Source organism: Perissodus microlepis, chromosome 11 (genome assembly GCF_051167445.1).
Source record: "Perissodus microlepis isolate ML-2025 ecotype Zambia chromosome 11, ASM5116744v1, whole genome shotgun sequence".
Classification (NCBI taxonomy): domain Eukaryota; kingdom Metazoa; phylum Chordata; class Actinopteri; order Cichliformes; family Cichlidae; genus Perissodus; species Perissodus microlepis.
This window is the reverse complement of record NC_140471.1, coordinates 8,096,156-8,115,923: the sequence shown is the minus strand read 5'-3', so window position 1 is coordinate 8,115,923 and position 19,768 is coordinate 8,096,156. Positions and strand designations below refer to the sequence as shown.

Sequence of the window (19,768 nt, the reverse complement as noted above, 5' to 3'; positions counted from 1 at the left end):
AAAAACGATAAAAACCCTGAAAACCATACATTTCACACCTGAGCCTCAACTCTCGCGGCCCAGTACCAAACGACTCACGGACCGGTACCGGTCCGAGGCCCGGGGGTTGGGGACCGCTGCTATATTGGACTCTGACACAAAAACCCCGAGAGGTGGATGAATGTGACGTTACACACCTGAGCTCTGAGTCCTCGAGTCTGATCCAGGCTCGTGCTTTAAGACACGTTTCTGTGTACATTTGCTTGGAAGAAGCCGTCTGTGGATAAATCCTGCTCTCCACCTCAGCTGTCAGGTTTATCCAGAGAACGGCCGTCCTGACTTCCAGCAGCCCCACAGTCCTCGTTTCTAATAAACTGGCATTACTGAAATGAACTGTCTGCCTCGCTGTTCAATAATCTGCTCTTTGCCAATTTCCCAGCAGAACCTTCCACTCATATCAGCATTTTTCTGTGATTCTCACATTAACTAAGCATAAAAAGCTGAAGCCAACCTCAGAGTTCCCCGTAGTGAGGAAGAGTTTCCTCTGAGCCACAGCTGAGTTTGATGTGTCCACAAAGGAAGACTGACAGGAAGACAGACTCTGGGAGAAAGGCAGATATTAAAAGATATGAATACAAAGTACGGTGCAACAAACAGCAGATTATGAAGAGCGGTTAGACCTTCATGTGTCCGTCATTTAAATGTGATCAAAGTTACCTGTTTGACATCCTGATAGAAGAAAATCAGCTTCTTGGATCTGTTTGCAGCAAAGAATTCATGGATCAGACTGAACTGGAAGAATCAGACATTAATGCCTCAAAGGTTCAACTCTGAGGAAGGATCACGTCTCTGAACTTACTCTGTCATCAGAGACGATGGCATCTTCCACCGCCGCCTCCTCCAGGCTGCCGGCGTCTGCCAGCCTGCTCATCAGGTATTTATGTCGGGCATCCAGAGCTGCCCGCCGTTCCTCCTTCACGGCTCTCGCCTGTTTGGCTACTTCTCTCCTCGCCTCATTGGACAGCAGCATCGTCCTTTTACCAGACACCTGGAGAAACATCAGCTCAGTCTACAGACGCAGAGATCAGTGAGAGCTTGGCCCAAACATCTGCAGGTTTCTGAGGACCACGTTTGACCCTGACTGGAGGCATCGATTCTGAGTGCGACTGCCTAAACTGAGCTACTGTCCCCCCCCCTCCACTGAGACGTTCTCCTGTGATGTGTCATGGGGGGAAGTGTTCCTCACGGTTGGACTCGTGAGAAGTTCAGTCAGTTTATTCAAACTTTAAAACATTTTCAGTCTTTTCAGCAGAAACAAATGTGAACACAGCACTTTTTGATTGAGTATAAAAGGATGAAAGAGTCATTGATTAGTAACATTGTTGCTGACTGATGCTGTTGTAGAGCTGTCTTTGGATCCTCACGTTCCTGGAAGCCTTCCCTGGATTGCTCAGATATCATTAACTTGTTTGTGTTCAGTAGAATCAGGTGTTGTGGATGGCGGTCGTAGCTGTGTGAGGCCTGTACAGTCAGCGCTGTGTGAGCGCTGTGTAACGTTAGCTTAGACTTATTTCTGTTGTTATCATCCTTCAGGTTAATGTTGTTTTCATTATGCATCACAGGAAGTGTGGGTGGCTGTTAGCCTCACAGCTCATGGAGAGTTGCTGCTGCTCTGCCTCCTTTTTGATGTTTCTGCTCTTTGTGGCTTTGTGTTACTTTGTGTCGTGTCTGAAACAAAGTGAGTCCATGTTACTAACTGTAGTCGGCTCTCTGTCTCATGCACAGCTGACTGTTGTCTGAATGAAAGTATTTTTATACTTTGTGTAATCTGTTGGGTCTTTGAGCCCTTTTTAAACAGCATATGAGCCATATGTATGTGTGTATATGAAAGGTTGTTTGTAATACATAAAATTGTTGCTTATTCTAGAGCTGTTGCTGTGCCTGATTGGTCTACTCGCTCTAAACTAAAGGTTGACTTGATTATTTTGGTTTTTTACATGTTGTCAATAAACCAACTTCTTTATGATTTGAACGGCATCTCTGACGTGTCACAGGCCTGCCAGCTTTCTTGGTGATTGGTATAGTTTTGAGCTTCATGCTCTGGCTGTTGTTGGGTTTTCCTCTTTTATATTAAAGCTTTTGTCCTACATTTGGCTCTAAAGTCTAATTCTAATCCCAGCACTGTGTCTGGGTGTGTGATGGTTGTTTTCCTGCTCTTTCTCATGAAACAGTCACAACATTCTCAGTCCAACTTTCACTCTTTGCTGCAGCTGCAGTGAACATGGTGCCGTTTGCCTTTAAGAAAGTTGTGCACAAAGGCTTTTTCTCTAGCAGACAGCTGTGTGGCTAAAAGTCAGATCACCTCCTCCCATCATTTTTTGCCACCTCAGTCACACTGGACTGAAACAAGAGTGAAACTAGGAAGAATCAGAGTTTGTCCAGTGACTGCACTGATTTTCTTCATATTCACAAACTGATTCTAAGTAGTTGCATCAGCCAGCTAATCACCCGGACACTGAGCGTCCAACACGCTCCCTGAAGGAAACGATTACATCCTCCAAACAATCACAATCTGTCTCTGAATGACTGTAATTATTCTCTGATTTGTGAATAACTGGAATTTATCAATGGAGACACGTTGCCAACATGATGAAGTCAGTCTGAGTCGCATCTCTTTGGCTAACTTAACTCAAGCCTTTCCATGACAGACCCGATCAGGAGCGACTGTCCTGGACACTCCCAGCATCACAGGGACTCACAAACCCGTCTACCACAGTGAGAAGACTGATCGTCACAGGCCCACATGTAGCTTTAGATCACACGTGTGCACTTCCTGTGGTCACTGCTTTAACTCTAGACTCACCGAGGGGCCAGTGGTTGGTGAGGCAGCAGCAGCTGAAGTCATGTGACTAATGGCTCTCAGGTTCTGTCCTCCTATTCGCCGGTGTCCTTCACCTGTCACACCTGGTCCAGAAAGAGTGAGAATGTTCAGAGCTTTAATGGAAAAGAATATTATTACATATAAAAGGCCTGTAACAAGTATTGTAGTGTTAATCAGGATGAAGTCCATCATGAACACTTCAGAGTGGTTCAGACAGTCGGTGTTTCATCCACAGAGCCTCCAGTCTGCATATCAAAGGATCCTGAGGAATGACAGTGAACCCCGAGTTCCCCTCATTACATTCATGTGTGTGACTGTGAGGAAAAGGTGATTGTATGAACGTGTGTGAGCGAGTGAATGAGGCTTGTATCAGAGTGGAGATAATGTCAGCGGCACAAGCTGGACGCTGCCAGGTGTCACATGTGAATCTGTGCATCAGTGTCTGCACCTTTGTGGAGGTGAAGCTCAGGAGGTTTGGATTTGTTCAAAGCTCTGTCTGCTCCATCTTTCTTTCCCTCAGGCCTCTCCAGATCAGGAAGGAGGTCCTGTTCTCCTTCTCCCTCCTGGACTTCTGGATCCAGGGAAGGATCAAAGTCTCTCAGCCCAGCATCAGAGCTTCTGGCTGGGGGAGGACTGGAAGTTTCAGCTGGAGGCTGAGAGCCTGGATCTGCCATCTGAGTCACAATTCAAATATTCTCAGTAATCTCATTTTTAAAATATGCAGCTCATTCATTTTGACTGAATGTGGGACAGGAGCACATCTGTACTGCTTCAGCTGGACCTCCAACAGCACTTTGTAAATGTTGGACTGTTTGATCTTTCAGCTGCTTCATGAAGCTGCAGATCTTTTCATTGGGTAACAGTTCTGACTGCAGCATGCGCTGCTCTTAAACCTGCAGCTATAGTTGTGCATTAATAACCTTCACAGATGTCCAGGTTACCCCTGCTGTGTGCTCTGATGCACATGTGCTAATTTCCTTTTTTCTTACATTTGACTGATGGTATCATCTTTCTGTGAAACTGTGCTGCCATCATCTATCATAAGACCACAGATAAAATGAAGATAAATCTGGTGTTAATAAAGCTCCCAAATAAAAACAAGACTCAGTAATAATAATGAGACGATGTCAGATCAGAAACCAGCAGGGTTATAATACCTGTGCTGACTCACCTGTGTGCGTCTGTCTGAGGACGAGTCTCTGATACTCTGGGACCAACCAGTGAAGTCAGACTAACAGTGGAAACAGGAAGTGAATGAAAGTTTGACTGTCTCCATGGTAACCCAGGCCGGGGGATTGTGTGTGTTTCTTAGTGACTCTGTAACCAAACACACAACAAAGCTGCCTCCTCTGTGGGTGTTAATTCATTTATAGTTCTTGATATCTGAATTCAAACTCCAGCATAAGAAAGCAAGCAGCAAAACTTTATTTAAACAGGCAGAAGCACAACGTGCTGCTCAAAGCAGAAGCACAGAGGAGAGTTTAAACCTCAGTAAACAGATCGTAAACACTGATCATGTGATTCAATAGGTTATTCCAGCATTACAGGTAAAAACAGCTTCAGTTATATTGTTGGAAACTGACGCTGGTCCCAGATAACCTGAGGTGTTGCTCTTCAACCTGTAGATGTGGTTCAGCATTAATGGAGCTTCACATATTTGCTGGTTTGTGCACTAATAATTACTGAGGTCCCAGACTCTGCTTCAGTCCATCCAATGTCCTGCTGAGCATCTAATCAGAGTCCAGGTTTTAACGAGAGGCACTTTCAGAACTAAAGTGCAGTTTAAAAACACGTCACATGAAGATCACAATGACACTGTCAGTGGTCTTTGAGATTCATGGTCACAGCTCCACAGACTCTTTCCAAGTCTGTCTTCATTCAGGTTCAGCTCTGTGGAAAGGCATCGATCCTCCTCACAGAGAGCAGCGATCAGCAGTGAGCTGGCTTCACTTCCTCGTGTCCATCACGTCTCGAGCTTTATTTGCTCTGCTGTGATCTGACTGATTCCATCTCCTGATCATTGATAACATGCTGCTGCAGGAGTTTATCCAGACGTTTGTTTAAAACAGGTTCAGACACTTTTTCAATAAACTGTGAGCGAACTGTGAGCAGCCTCTCAGCTGCTGGGACTCGGGCCTCAGCTGGGACACTCCTCATTAAGGTTTCTGTTCTTGGTGCTGAAGGAACAAAGATAGATAACAGACATGTAACAGGACGCTGACCTGCAGATGAAAAGAGACTTAAGTATGATTTCAGTTGAACTTTTATGAAATAACCAGATGTTTGCAGGGTCATTTCTGCTCTAGCTTCTGGCAGCAACCTTACCTGCAGGTAAACAGTTGATTTCCAGGTTTCTGTCCCCTCTTGGTCTTTGACCATCAGAGTCACAATCTCTGGATTTGTAGTCAGGAAAACTTGAAATGTTGGATGGTAATTTGGGCCAAACTTTAAGTGAAATTGTGTTTGCTAAAAACCAACAGAAAGGTGCCATTTTCATGACCAGTGGGTTATCCAGCAGTTTGATTCATGTCAGCAACATTTAGTTTGTAACTGCTGACTCACCTCTGGCTGTATCCTGCTCTCAGGGTCACAGTGGACACTGTACCTTTGACCGAAGCTGAAAAGACAGTCAGCAGGGGTCTGGATGCATTCAGCACCACGTCCTTGTTGGGCCTTCAGTGACAGGACAGTTTATTATGCTGCTAACGTTAATAAGTCTGTTCACCTGTAGAGCTCATTTAAACACATCAGGTGTAGAACATCATGTGTCATGACATGTCCAAATTCACAGGCTGCATCCTCCTGAGGACCCAGCCTTCAAGGTCTACGTGGGCCGGGTCCTCCAAAGGTCGGGTAGGTGGGAAGTGAGCGGCTGTGATGGTCTGGCCTTCAGATTTGTGTCACAGCTGTCTCGGTGGAGTTTAATAAACTCGGCCGTCTGCTCCTTGCTGTCTAAAATATAACAGGACACTTGAGTAAACTCTCGACCGTCTCACACTTCTGTTTAATCAGTTTGATGTTTATTCAGCTGTGTGAAAACTGTAACTTCAGCCAAACCAAACAAAAAACACTGAAAAAAGCCAAACGATAACATTTTTAAGTTATCTAAGTGACTTATATATCATGTTAAACCTGAGTAGCCAAATACCGCAGGGGTCCAAAAACGATGTGCTGGGAGTTCACTGTTCTCGCCAGCTCTAGTGACCCTGGACCTCCCGGTTAGCTATCGAGCTGGTGGGTAACAGACGTCTCCAAAAACGTTGGAGCACTTTTGCAAATATGTGATATCTTGACAAACCGAGCAGATATTTGAAGTTTACACTCCTACATTCTCAAACAGGAGCCCCAGCAGAGATGGATGGCTGGCGCGGCTCTCTGGCCAGCAGGTGTGGAGACCCCTGGCTGAGGCAGCTGAAGCTGTGGGTGGCTGTCAGCCAGCTCAGGATGCCTTTTGGGCTGCAGCAGCATAAAATCCTCAGCAGCCTGGGTAAGCTTGCGTGAGCTCTCTGTGGAGGCTGTTGCAGCTGAAATGGCTCACCCGAGCCGTGCAAACTTAGTTACCTTCAAGGCTCCAGAGTCAGCTGAGGTCAGCAGTTCAGCCTCTGGGGAGGCCCTGGGGAGGTTACAATCCCTGGAACAGCCAGGTCTCTACAACCAGAAAGTCTTTGCATGTGCAGCTTCAGAACCAGACTTGAAGTTCGAGTTAGTGTTCGATGTCCCAGAAACACTCAGGTGCTCACTGAGCAATCTCTTGAGGCGAACACTCAGAAAATAAAACAGTCTTTGGCTGAGCCTTTGTGGGAACATTCATCGTCTGTGCTGGAAAGGTGGAAACATCTGGGAGATGCAGCCTTAACACACTGGGTTTCACACGTCCTTGGAGGCAGCTCAGTAAACTCAGGGATGCAGACAAAATCAGCACTTGCAGGAACACAATGTGCCCTCTCACAATGAGCTTGGAAGCATAAACTGAGTTTTCCTCACTGACTGTTTTAGACAGTATTGTGGGAGCAACACAAAAAGCAGCTTCAGAGAGCTGGAAACACACAGTTTAGTGTCTTTGCCTGCTCGCTTTATGTCACAATAAACAGAAAACTCATTGTGTCTCATGTCAGAATCAAATCACTCATATACAGGAAAGGAAGAGGCGGAGCTTATTTCCTGCAGGGAGAGGTTAGCAGTCTGTGTCTTTCTCATTTCTGACTCCTAAAGAGCTGAAAAACACAGGCTGTTATTGGCTGGCTGACACTGGGATTAATGTCCTTGAAGCCAGCAGTCTTTAATGTCCAGGTTCAGAACGGGCAGGTGAAAAACAGTCCTTTATGTTCTCTGATTTTCAATAAACCGTCCTGATTACTGAGGGAGCAGAGAAAGTGTCTCCATCACTCACCACAGCTGGATGCTCTGAAATCCTGGAATCCAGCTGTGGAGAGGAGCGCCGGCGGCGTGGACGCAGTTTAGTAATCAGGGAACGGGAGACAGGAGGGAAACACAGCTGGGACCAATTACACACACGAGACAGGAAACACTAACACAGGACTGTCAAAGTAAAACAGGAAATATGACACAGAGTCCAAAGTAACGAGACGTGGGATACAGTGAAGACACATAAACAGAAACCAGAACTATAATCACAAAACAAACTCAGAAACATAAAGAGTGAATCAGCTGATTCAGTGTTTGTGACAAAAACATTGGATCCTGGTTAATAAGTTGTATTTGTTTGTTTCTGTATTATTTTGTGTATCGTTCTTATGAGCTGTTGTTTTTTCAGTGAAATATTATTTAATTGTTTTAAGCTTTTTGTTGACTTTGAAGCGCTTAAGTTCATATTTTTGAACATTTAATTTGTTAGATTATTGTAGAGTGGATAAAACTGTCAAACGCACAGCTGCTTCCAGCATGGCCGGAGGAGAGGTGGCCGAGCAGATGCACAACACACACAGCTCACAGGTTTGCATTTCTAGATATTGCAGATGTTGCAGAAATTGACAGTAAAGAACTCAGAGATCCAGCGCTGTCTCCTGCCCCTGATTTATATACCACAACACAACGACAGGCGTAACTCACACAAACGGGTAACATGAGGCTCAGATGCTTTGGACATGTTCACATATACAGGACACAGAATGATGAAGATGGAGCTGCAGGAAGGAGGAAAAGAGGAAAAACACAGAAAAGATTCACAGATGTGGTGAAAAAGGACATGACAGGTTCTGTTTGTTAGTTTGTTTTTTCTTTATTTGGTAAAGATTCAGAAATAAAGAGAAGATCACATGTTTGAATATAATATTAATGTTCTGTAATTACACAAGTTGTAAAATCTTTCCAGAGTGAGACAGAGACTGTGCAGGGACTGTAGAAGGACAGAGCAGCAGCAGAGCAGTCCAGATACACTGATGATCCTCTGTCAGATCCAGAGGGACACACAGGGATGATGCTGGACATTGTGTCTGACAGTGGAGCTGTTCTCAGAGCAGTTCACTCTGCAGCACTGACAGTCATCTGCACTTCATTCCTCTGTCAGTCACTGCTGGATGAAGCTCTCCTCTCCACCTCCCAGTAACATGGCCCAGTCAGAGCGTCTCTACACACAAGCTGCTGCTGCTTCAACCTCTCTGGATCATCAGGACACAGCTGCTCCTCTCTCAGCACACACACCGTCCTGTTTACCATCATCACCTCCACCTGCAGAGAGAAGGAGGAAGAGCAGAGGAGATAAACGAGTGTTTCCAGAGACTCTTCATCAGCTGTCAGTCAGTGATGCAGCACATCCAGTATAAAGAGCAGCAGGGACTTCAGTGCTGGGACTGTACTAGGACTCATTGTTGCTTCACTTTCTCTAATCTTTGGATTTTTATTGAACTTGCTGAAAATGTTTTTCACTCCTAGTTTGAGTTTGGACTTTCATTCATTAGAAGAACCTTGGTGTGTCCACTCTGAGCTCTGTAGGAACCCCAACAACAAGCCCAACAATCCAGATGGACGGTTCCAGCTGTTAACTGGAGGAATTCCATCCAAACATCTGCTCTCACTAAATTCTTCCTCACCTACAGACTGTGTTCTTCACTGCTTTAAACTTGGAAATGAATGCAGTCATTGGTCTGCGTGCTGCTTTGTTCAGAGAGCTGATTGGCTGTTGACAGTGTTTGATCAGAGCGTGTCAGCCGTTACTATGGTGACCATAAAGGTGAGAAACAGTAAGTGTTTGTGTCCAATCCAGAAGCCTGTCACCATTCTCCTCTCACAGCTTCACTGAGAAGCTGCAGCTTTACAGGAAACACTGGATCTTTGTTTCATACTGACTGTGTTTAGTACAATACTGCTGACAGCACCACCCACTCACTCCATCACTCTACTGACCTCAGTTTCTCCAGTCTGTAGTCTGGACTCTGCTGAAGATCAGACAGCTGCTCCAAATTTGAATGCCACAGGTTGTTTCCTCTCAGGTCCAGCTCTCTCAGATGGGAGGGGTTGGACTTCAGTGCTGCTGCCAGATAATCACAGGTGATCTCTGACAAATCACAGCCCCTCAATCTGTATAAAGAATGAAAGATACACTAAAGGACACTCAAGGCTGGCTTGGAAAGGAATGAAGTCCATGGTGGGGATGCAGAACAAGGAGCAAAGATGAATGTGATGCTGAATCAGCAGAAGACTTGGACTCATTGGATTCCAGCTTTGATATCATTGATTTCAATGAAGAGCTTTGTGATTGTAGCAAAGGGCTGGTAGCTCTGAGAGTCCCACTGATGAGGTGTTTGTGTGGAAATCTCTTAGTGGGACCAAGAGAGAAAAAGCCCTGGTCCTGATGCTGTGGGAGGGAAATGATTGAAGTGTGCTGTGAGGAACTGACTGGGAGATTTTCACACATTTTCCAGTCCTCCTTGGAACAACAGGAAGTTCCCAGCATATGGAAACAAAGGTTAAGTGTCCTATGGCACTTAATTCTCTTTCCCATCATTCATGCTGGCAGTGGAGGAGATTTGGATGTTGGACTGTGTTTTGGATGATGTGTGTATGTTTGTGTTGGACTGCTGTCTGTAAAGCAAACGCACATTTTGCTTTGGATTTCAGTGTCAGACAGACTTTAAGGTGGAATGAAGAGTTTGAGAGTTTCACAGTGAATTATCCAGTGGAGGATTTTTCTTCTTCTTTGAAGGTTTGAAATGTGAACATTGTTCTGCTACAGTCAATGGACTAAACCAGAGAAGAAGAAAACAGACTTTACCATGAAGATCCTCAGTGTGGATCAGTATAATATCAGCCTGATGTCTGCAGTTTAGTGTCAGCACAACTTTCACATCATATTCATCTCAGCACAACTAAAACATGCTGATTGACCTCAGAGTTTCAAGTTCACATCCTGGACTCTTCAGGAAACCACACAGATGCTTCACTCCTGGATCCTGCAGCTCCTTGTTGTTACTCAGGTCCAGCTCTCTCAGATGGGAGGGGTTGGACTTCAGTGCTGCTGCCAGATAATCACAGCTGATCTCTGACAAACCACAGTCCTCCAATCTGTATAAAGAATGAAAGATGTAAGTTTATTAGACAAAGTGTGAGCTTGAAATCATTCAGTGTTTCATCATCTGTTGAGAGCTGAAGAAGGTTCAGAATGTAGAAGTTTAGAAAATGGAAACTCCAAACAGCTGAAGCCAACAGGAAGCAGCTTCAAACAAACACAACAAGAGAAAAAACTCTGAATGTTTCACATTAAAGTCGTACATTTCTCATATAAACAGGAAAAAGACTTGAAAAAGTCGTGTTTTTCCTTCCAGGAACCACATGGCTTCACTTTTAAAGGTGAAGTGTGAAAGAAATGGACATATTTGAAGTCAGACACCTTTTTCCAGTCACATTATTAAAGCAGACAAACTACAAGCTCATTTTCATTCCAACAAGTCATCTTCTGACCTGGACTAACAACACTGGTCTCTATGTGCAGCTGGCTGTGAGACCAGTGCTCAGGGAGCGTCTACAAAGTGCAACACTGAAAGAACATCACACACTCATTTGCTTCCAGCACTTTCACACAAACATCTACTGTCATTATTGTCACCAAACTCTGTGGATCCTTTATTGCAAATTCAAATGGGATCAAATGGTCAGACAAAAGAGGGTTATGAGGAAATATGATGAGATGTTGTGTATTAGCAGCAAGTTATTGAATAATTTTCCTCAGAAACCAAACAAAATGATTGACAAACATGTTTTTACAAACTCAGTGTTGGACTTGGATCAGCAGGATAAGCTGATGTTTAAAGGCATTTGAGTCTCGCTGTATGAGAGTCCAGTTATTACTCAATATTTATGGATGATGTTCTTTCAGTGTTGCACTTTGTAGACGCTCCCTGAGCCTCACAGCCAGCTGCACATGGACCAGCTGACATTACCCAGCATTAGAGGCGGGTGTAAAAAATTAATGTTCCCATTTAAATGGTTTTAATTTGAATAAAACGATGTTGATTCATTCAATCCTGAATCGATGTTTAATATAAATGTATTTTGCCAGAATCTCAGGTTAAAGCTCACAAACTATTTCAACAAGCAGCAAACAGCTAAAACAGTAAATGAGAGCAGCTAAACACACAAAGATGGAAACACAGAGCGTGGATCGTTCACTCGACGGCACGTACACGGACACGCCGTCGGGGCTGAAAGTGGACAGCTCACAGATCCTGAAGCTGCAGGTTTCATCTGTCTCCAACCAAAACTGAGTGAACCAGCAGCAAAAGAAGATCCAAACTCTGCTTCACGTTTGATAAATATGCTCATGAATTCTCTCTGACTTTGGCTGTTCCTGCCTGCACAGCTCTCTCTCTCTCAGTGTACTCCAAGAACAGCTTCAAACATCTGTTTCTGCATCATTCACTATTTATTAGCCACCAGTCTGCTGTTGTGTTCAGTGCTGTCGGCCTCTGACAGGAAAGCCTCATTTCTGCTGTTCCATGGAAACTTTTTAAAATGATGACAGATTACAAACTCTCAGCTGTGTCTGTAATCAAACCTCTGTAACTTTGCTTCACTTCAGCAGCATCAGGTCATGTTCACGTGTTGATTCATGGTTTGCTTCAGTTTTTGATCGACTGCAGAATATTTTGAAGGTCGTCTGCTATAAAAAGCCAGAAGAGGAAAATCTGCTTCATGTGTTTCTGTTTGATCCTCAGTGACTTTGACACAAAGGCCTCTGCTGTGATGATCACACCTCTGATCAAGTCTCACAGTGTCACAACTGATAAATGATCAGAGTTAGAATATTTCTGACTGTCTGCTGTGTGCCGTGACCTTTGACCTGCTAAAGAGAGTCAGCTGTGGATTATTCATTGTTGTGTCTGATACTTAGAACTGTGAGGAAGAAGCTACACAGTTAATCAGGGTCCCCTCTCTCTGAATCAGGAAAGGTGGGCAGGCCGCGTGTGGGCCGCGGGCCATACGTTGAGTATCACTGTTTGAAATGTGAACATTGTTCTGCTACAGCCAATGGACTAAACCAGAGAAGAAGAAAACAGACTTTACCATGAAGATCCTCAGTGTGGATCAGTATAATATCAGCCTGATGTCTGCAGTTTAGTGTCAGCACAACTTTCACATCATATTCATCTCAGCACAACTAAAACATGCTGACTGACCTCAGAGTTTCAAGTTTACATCGTGGACTCTCCAGGAAACCACACAGATGCTTCACTCCTGGATCCTGCAGCTTGTTGTTGTCACTCAGGTCCAGCTCTCTCAGATGGGAGGGGTTGGACTTCAGTGCTGCTGCCAGATAATCACAGCTGATCTTTGACAAACCACAGTCCTTTAATCTGTATAAAGAATGAAAGATGTAAGTTTATTAGACAAAGTGTGAGCTTGAAATCATTCAGTGTTTCATCATCTGTTGAGAGCTGAAGAAGGTTCAGAATGTAGAAGTTTAGAAAATGGAAACTCCAAACAGCTGAAGCCAACAGGAAGCAGCTTCAAACAAACACAACAAGAGAAAAAACTCTGAATGTTTCACATTAAAGTCGTACATTTCTCATATAAACAGGAAAAAGACTTGAAAAAGTCGTGTTTTTCCTTCCAGGAACCACATGGCTTCACTTTTAAAGGTGAAGTGTGAAAGAAATGGACATATTTGAAGTCAGACACCTTTTTCCAGTCACATTATTAAAGCAGACAAACTACAAGCTCATTTTCATTCCAACAAGTCATCTTCTGACCTGGACTAACAACACTGGTCTCTATGTGCAGCTGGCTGTGAGACCAGTGCTCAGGGAGCGTCTACAAAGTGCAACACTGAAAGAACATCACACTCATTTGCTTCCAGCACTTTCACACAAACATCTACTGTCATTATTGTCACCAAACTCTGTGGATCCTTTATTGCAAATTCAAATGGGATCAAATGGTCAGACAAAAGAGGGTTATGAGGAAATATGATGAAATGTTGTGTATTAGCAGCAAGTTATTGAATAATTTTCCTCAGAAACCAAACAAAATGATTGACAAACATGTTTTTACAAACTCAGTGTTGGACTTGGATCAGCAGAATAAGCTGATGTTTAAAGGCATTTGAGTCTCACTGTATGAGAGTCCAGTTATTACTCAATATTTATGGATGATGTTCTTTCAGTGTTGCACTTTGTAGACGCTCCCTGAGCCTCACAGCCAGCTGCACATGGACCAGCTGACATTACCCAGCATTAGAGGCGGGTGTAAAAAATTAATGTTCCCATTTAAATGGTTTTAATTTGAATAAAACGATGTTGATTCATTCAATCCTGAATCGATGTTTAATATAAATGTATTTTGCCAGAATCTCAGGTTAAAGCTCACAAACTATTTCAACAAGCAGCAAACAGCTAAAACAGTAAATGAGAGCAGCTAAACACACAAAGATGGAAACACAGAGCGTGGATCATTCACTCGACGGCACGTACATGGACACGCCGTCAGGGCTGAAAGTGGACAGCTCACAGATCCTGAAGCTGCAGGTTTCATCTGTCTCCAACCAAAACTGAGTGAACCAGCAGCAAAAGAAGATCCAAACTCTGCTTCACGTTTGATAAATATGCTCATGAATTCTCTCTGACTTTGGCTGTTCCTGCCTGCACAGGTCTCTCTCTCTCTCTCAGTGTACTCCAAGAACAGCTTCAAACATCTGTTTCTGCATCATTCACTGTTTATTAGCCACCAGTCTGCTGTTGTGTTCAGTGCTGTCGGCCTCTGACAGGAAAGCCTCATTTCTGCTGTTCCATGGAAACTTTTTAAAATGATGACAGATTACAAACTCTCAGCTGTGTCTGTAATCAAACCTCTGTAACTTTGCTTCACTTCAGCAGCATCAGGTCATGTTCACATGTTGATTCATGGTTTGCTTCAGTTTTTGATCGACTGCAGAATATTTTGAAGGTCATCTGCTATAAAAAGCCAGAAGAGGAAAATCTGCTTCATGTGTTTCTGTTTGATCCTCAGTGACTTTGACACAAAGGCCTCTGCTGTGATGATCACACCTCTGATCAAGTCTCACAGTGTCACAACTGATAAATGATCAGAGTTAGAATATTTCTGACTGTCTGCTGTGTGCCGTGACCTTTGACCTGCTAAAGAGAGTCAGCTGTGGATTATTCATTGTTGTGTCTGATACTTAGAACTGTGAGGAAGAAGCTACACAGTTAATCAGGGTCCCCTCTCTCCGAATCAGGAAAGGTGGGCAGGCTGCGTGTGGGCCGCGGGCCATACGTTGAGTATCACTGTTTGAAATGTGAACATTGTTCTGCTACAGCCAATGGACTAAACCAGAGAAGAAGAAAACAGACTTTACCATGAAGATCCTCAGTGTGGATCAGTATAATATCAGCCTGATGTCTGCAGTTTAGTGTCAGCACAACTTTCACATCATATTCATCTCAGCACAACTAAAACATGCTGACTGACCTCAGAGTTTCAAGTTTACATCCTGGACTCTTCAGGAAACCACACAGATGCTTCACTCCTGGATCCTGCAGCTCCTTGTTGTTACTCAGGTCCAGCTCTCTCAGATGGGAGGGGTTGGACTTCAGTGCTGCTGCCAGATAATTACAGCTGATCTCTGACAGACCACAGCGCTTCAATCTGTATAAAGAATGAAAGATGTAAGTTTATTAGACAAAGTGTGAGCTTGAAATCATTCAGTGTTTCATCATCTGTTGAGAGCTGAAGAAGGTTCAGAATGTAGAAGTTTAGAAAATGAAAACTCCAAACAGCTGAAGCCAACAGGAAGCAGCTTCAAACAAACACAACAAGAGAAAAAACTCTGAATGTTTCACATTAAAGTCGTACATTTCTAACAAGAGTATTTTAAAGACAGCGTCACTGATGATCATCTTCTGCCCAGTAAAACTTTGGTTTTCCACATGTGAGTGTTAATGATGCACAAAGACTGTGAGTGCAAAGAGGGAGCGAGGAGGATGACAGAGAGATGGTACAGGAGCATCAATATGGGCTCAAAATGTGGTCATAAATATTTTGTACTTGTAAATCGGTTTTGTACTTGTATGTGTAAAAAAAATTTGTGTGTGCGTAAAAAAGATTTGTATGTGTAAAAAAAATTTGTGCGTGCAAAAAAGATTTGTGCGTGCGTAAAAAAGATTTGTATGTGTAAAGAAGATTTGTGCGTGTGTAAAAAAGATTTGTGTGTGTAGTACTTGTAACCCTGCAAGTTACAAGTACGAATTTTGACCCTATTTTTCTTCCTTTAAGCTGATTGGTCAATGTCATGTCAATCACAAATTAAACAATCCAATCAGAGAACAGATGGGTTTGGCTGTCGGAGGGGCGCTTTTTTGAACTGCAGGTCCTTGAAGGGTAATCTCTATATAAATATCCGATAGCAGTTAGGTCCCCTTACTTTCAGCAGCTGTTGAAAGGATAAAGTTGTGGTATGTCAGTGTTAGAAATACCATTATTACTTTAGGATTAGTTTAACACAACACCAGGGCTGACCCGGGACCATTGCTGTGAGTCACAGTGCACAGCATAAAAGTCCTTTCACATCAGACGCAGGATGTGCTGCTAATGCTAATTGCTAACTAAAAGCAAAGGATCCAGAATTTGTTGCGCTGGCTGCTGGGCTCTGTGGGTTTTTGCAGCAGCTCTACCTTTACTAGATGCACCTGCTCCTTGTCGTTTTTATCTCTGACTTTATGTCCTCTACAAGAGTTTCTGGGTTTTTTTGCTAGTTCTTCAAATGTTCAATAAAAACATGTATGCTAATTCATAACGAAGAAAGCTTTGTAATGAAGACTCATTTCCAAAACACTGCCCCCCCCCTGCGGTCCGCAGCGCTGTTGAAAAGGCTGTGGAAGTCCCGTATTAAACACGTAGTCCTGTGACACAAAAATCACCAAACTCGGACGACCACAGACTGTTTTCCTTCCTGGTGATGAAGGAAAACGCTGGGTTGGCATGTAAAAGGGCATTTATTCCCTTCAAAGACCTGCAGTTCAAAAAAAGCGCCCCTCCGACAGCCAAACCCATCTGTTCTCTGATTGGATTGTTACATTTGTGATTGACATGACATTAACCAATCAGATGAAAGGAAGAAAACTAGGGTCAAAATTCGTACTTGTAACTTGCAGGGTTTTTTTTGACTAAGTCCACACACAAATCTTTTTTACGCACGCACAAATCTTTTTTACGCACGCACAAATCTTTTTTACGCACGCACAAATCTTTTTTACACATACAAATCTTTTTTACGCACACACAAATTTTTTTTTACACATACAAATCTTTTTTACACACACACAAATCTTTTTTACACATACAAATCTTTTTTACACACACACAAATCTTTTCTACTCACGCACAAATCTTTTTTACACACACAAATCTTTTTTACATATACAAATCTTTTTTACACACACACAAATTCTTTTTACACATACAAATCCTGATTTACAAGTACAAAACTGATTTACAAGTACAAAATATTTATGACCACATTTTGAGCCCATACATCAAGAACCCGGCGAGGAAATGAGCAGAAGGATTTTGGAGCCTGTTGGATTGAAGCTTTCACAGAGACATGTTTGATTGGACACCACCAGCACAGACTTTTATTTTTTAATTTACATGTAGATAAAGATAATAATAATAAATAATTGAAAACAAAATATTTGAAGACTTTTTCAAGCCTGTGTTTAAAAAATAACTCTTTCCAATGGCAGTCACCTTTGGATCCTATCAAACTGTTAGACACATCACCTATGTGGCCCTCCATGGTATGGAGGCCTATCTCCCCCCACCACTCCCCCTGCCAATGGCAGACGCCCGCAGACATCGGTGCGTTGGTGGTTCTTTGTGTCCGGGGATGGGCGTCCAGGTACCCACCGGCTCACTCCTTGGTGGCTGCTTGTCGGGCCTGGAGCCTGGGGCTCGCTCGGGCCCCTTCGGGGGTGGGGTGCCCTCAGCCTCTGGGCCTGGGGCTCAGTCACTCTGGCACAGCTGGCTGCCGGCGGAGCTCACGAGAACGTCACTGCAACCCTCCCTGGCTTCTGCTCCGCGGCTGCTGAGTGACCCCTCATCTGGGACTCTCCTCAGCTCTTTCTGGGATAGTGGTGCGGCTGCCCCTCTGTTGGTCTTCCTTGGTCTCTTGTGTTCTGAGGGCCTCTGGATGTCTGGAGTCTTGATCTCCTCCATACCTGCTTCATGCCCTGGTGGACGGGGCTGTGGCTCCCCACACCCTCTAGCAGATCATTACATGAAGGAACCTTTTAAAAACAAGCGCGTCCATGCTCACAGGTGTACACACGGGTGATCACACACACAAACTACACCCTTTTTGGCTCCTACCTCAAAGCACACTGTGCGCTGTCGATCTTACGTGCTGCACAATAATGTTTAATATTTAGTATTTACTGTTATATTCCCATATATCATCGTGATGTTGTTTATTATGTTGCTCTTTTTTTTTTCTTCTGCTTGTTTTCTCTTTTTTCTTTCTCAACAGGTGATCCAGGTGATTGATATATGTATTTTTGTCTGCTTATTTTGTTGGTTTTTGTTTTTTGCCCTTTATCCCCGTCCCTCTTCCCCGCTGTTTTTCTTTCCCTCTTTCTTTCTCCCCTTTCTTTTCCCCAGTCAAGTCTGTCCCGTAAATAAAATAAAATACAATAAACAATAAAAGGTGAATCAAATAGACCATTACGGCAAGGCTGGGATGGTCCATTTGGTAAAGTAAATCCGTTGGGCATCTTTCTTCGCCTTTAGACAATAATTCTGATGGCAAAAGAGCCAAACGGGACAGGCAAAAAAAAAAAAAAGACACATAACCTATAAGATCACATGAGGGGTTTTTCTTTTTTTTGTTGAACAAAAAATTATATTTGACAACTATTACAGCAGGATCAGTAAACAGCCCCCCCAACCCATCCAAACCAATGCAACCACGGCCCAGCCAGTAACCAAAACAGGGAGCATCGATTCACTGACAGCTGTTCCAGTGTTACCCATGAAAATAAATGATCATGATCTTTTACCCAGTATAATAAAGCCCTTATATTTGATGCCCAGTAATACAACAAAGATTTGCCTCCTGCGCTCCCCGGTCTGTGTAATAAACTCTGTTTCAGCCTGGGTGGCTTTTTGTTCCAAATAAAGGAAGAAATGTGACTGTTCAGATTGTTAAAAAAGACTTTGTTAAAAACATTGGAAGACATTGAAAAAAAAAAAATACTAAAATTTAGGAAATATACTCATCTTGATATTTATTCTACCACCCAGCAAAAGAGCCAAAACTCACATTTTCCAAAATCCTCTTTAAGCTTCGACAATAAAGGAAGATCGTTTTATACAAGTCTTTGTGGTTTTGTGTCACCCAGATGCCAGAGTACTTAAACTTGTTATAGCTGGGTTTAAAAGGGGCTAAAATAGACAAAAACTCCCCAGTTGTCGTACAGATAGACTTTGCCTCGCTCTTCCCAAATTGACTTTATATCCAGAAATTGTCCCAAATTCCTTACGTATGCATTAAGGTGACCTTGAGGCTCTTAAAGGTGCCTATAAATAAAATGTATTATTATTATTATTGTAAGTCTATCCAAAGGTTTGTGGAGGCTATTCGATGGGTTGGAAATAAATAAAATCATGTCGTCGGAATAAAGAGAGACTTCATGTTCGATACCCCCTCGATGTTTTCCCTCAACACCAACACATTGTCTCAGAGCAACAGCTAGCGGTTCAATGGCAAAAAGGAGACAGAGGGCATCCCTGTCCTGGGGGACAGATTATTGTTAGTCCGGACGGCTGTTAGAGGGGAGCAATACAATACTTTTATCCAAGATACAAAATTAAAGCCACATTTTTTAAGCGTATAAAAAAAATCCCATCTCACCCGATCCAACACCTTTTCTGCGTCAAGCCAAATTACAGTTTCCAATGTATCACCTTTAACATGGGTATAAATTATATTTAATAGAGCTCTAATGTTAAAAAAGAGTGCCTAATAAAGCCCGTCTGGTCCTGTGAAATAATGGAGGACAAATACTTGTGTAAGCGACGGGCCAACACTTGAGCCAGGATCTTGGTGTCTGTGATGAACAAAGATATTAAACGACATGAACGACAATCTAAATGGTCTTTTTCCTGTTTTACAATTAAACACATCACTGCTTGATGCATTGTTGGAGGCAACGACTGTGAGAGGAAGGATTCTTCAAAAGTTGATTTTAACAGTGAATTCAGTTGGTCAGAAAACTTTATGAAGAAATCAGATGGATACCCGTCGGGGTAGCAGATTTTCCAGACTGCATGCTCCTTATGGCTGTTTCAATTTCAGAATTAGATTGAGTTCATAAGCATAGCTGCGCAACTTTGAAATCAGATACTCAGCCTGTTTTGTGAGATTGTATTCAGTTTGTCATTGTAACCGCTGTGTATATA

General features: G+C 43.2%; 2 protein-coding genes across 11 annotated transcripts in view; both read right to left on the bottom strand.

Moving 5' to 3' along the window:
* Positions 1–7: 7 nt before the first annotated feature.
* LOC146377177 (uncharacterized) lies at positions 8–7,735 on the bottom strand. The gene is made up of 6 exons (XM_084943850.1): positions 4,032–7,735; positions 3,309–3,534; positions 2,843–2,943; positions 839–1,027; positions 697–736; positions 8–580 (listed from the first exon to the last, which is right to left on the bottom strand). Exons 2-6 carry the CDS (start codon positions 3,532–3,534, stop codon positions 492–494), a joined length of 645 nt encoding a protein of 214 aa, XP_084799976.1. The 5' UTR covers positions 4,032–7,735; the 3' UTR covers positions 8–491.
* A 397-nt stretch (positions 7,736–8,132) lies between these two features.
* LOC146377175 (NACHT, LRR and PYD domains-containing protein 12-like) overlaps positions 8,133–19,768 on the bottom strand; it is a 75,942-nt gene continuing 64,306 nt past the window's right edge. For 5 of the 10 annotated variants that reach the window (XM_084943836.1, XM_084943839.1, XM_084943838.1 and 2 more), the window contains 5 exons: positions 14,783–14,959; positions 12,493–12,669; positions 10,205–10,381; positions 9,224–9,397; positions 8,136–8,548 (listed from right to left, as the gene is read on the bottom strand). In XM_084943836.1, the coding sequence (XP_084799962.1) occupies positions 8,539–8,548; positions 9,224–9,397; positions 10,205–10,381; positions 12,493–12,669; positions 14,783–14,959 (715 nt within the window). In that variant the 3' untranslated portion in view covers positions 8,136–8,538. Of the gene's footprint in view, positions 8,549–9,223; positions 9,398–10,204; positions 10,382–12,492; positions 12,670–14,782; positions 14,960–19,768 lie in introns of all 10 variants that reach the window. The other 5 variants (XM_084943837.1, XM_084943840.1, XM_084943842.1 and 2 more) reach the window with 5 other exon arrangements.

Excerpts from the sequence above, each read along its gene's own strand:
- LOC146377177 (XM_084943850.1), bottom strand. The coding sequence starts at position 3,534 with ATGGCAGATCCAGGCTCTCAGCCTCCAGCTGAAACTTCCAGTCCTCCC. Across the intron at positions 1,028-2,842 it reads CACCAACCACTGGCCCCTCG|GTGTCTGGTAAAAGGACGAT; the intron begins GTGAGTCTAGAG and ends ATGTTTCTCCAG. Across the intron at positions 737-838 it reads CCATCGTCTCTGATGACAGA|ATCCAAGAAGCTGATTTTCT; the intron begins GTAAGTTCAGAG and ends TGCTGCAAACAG.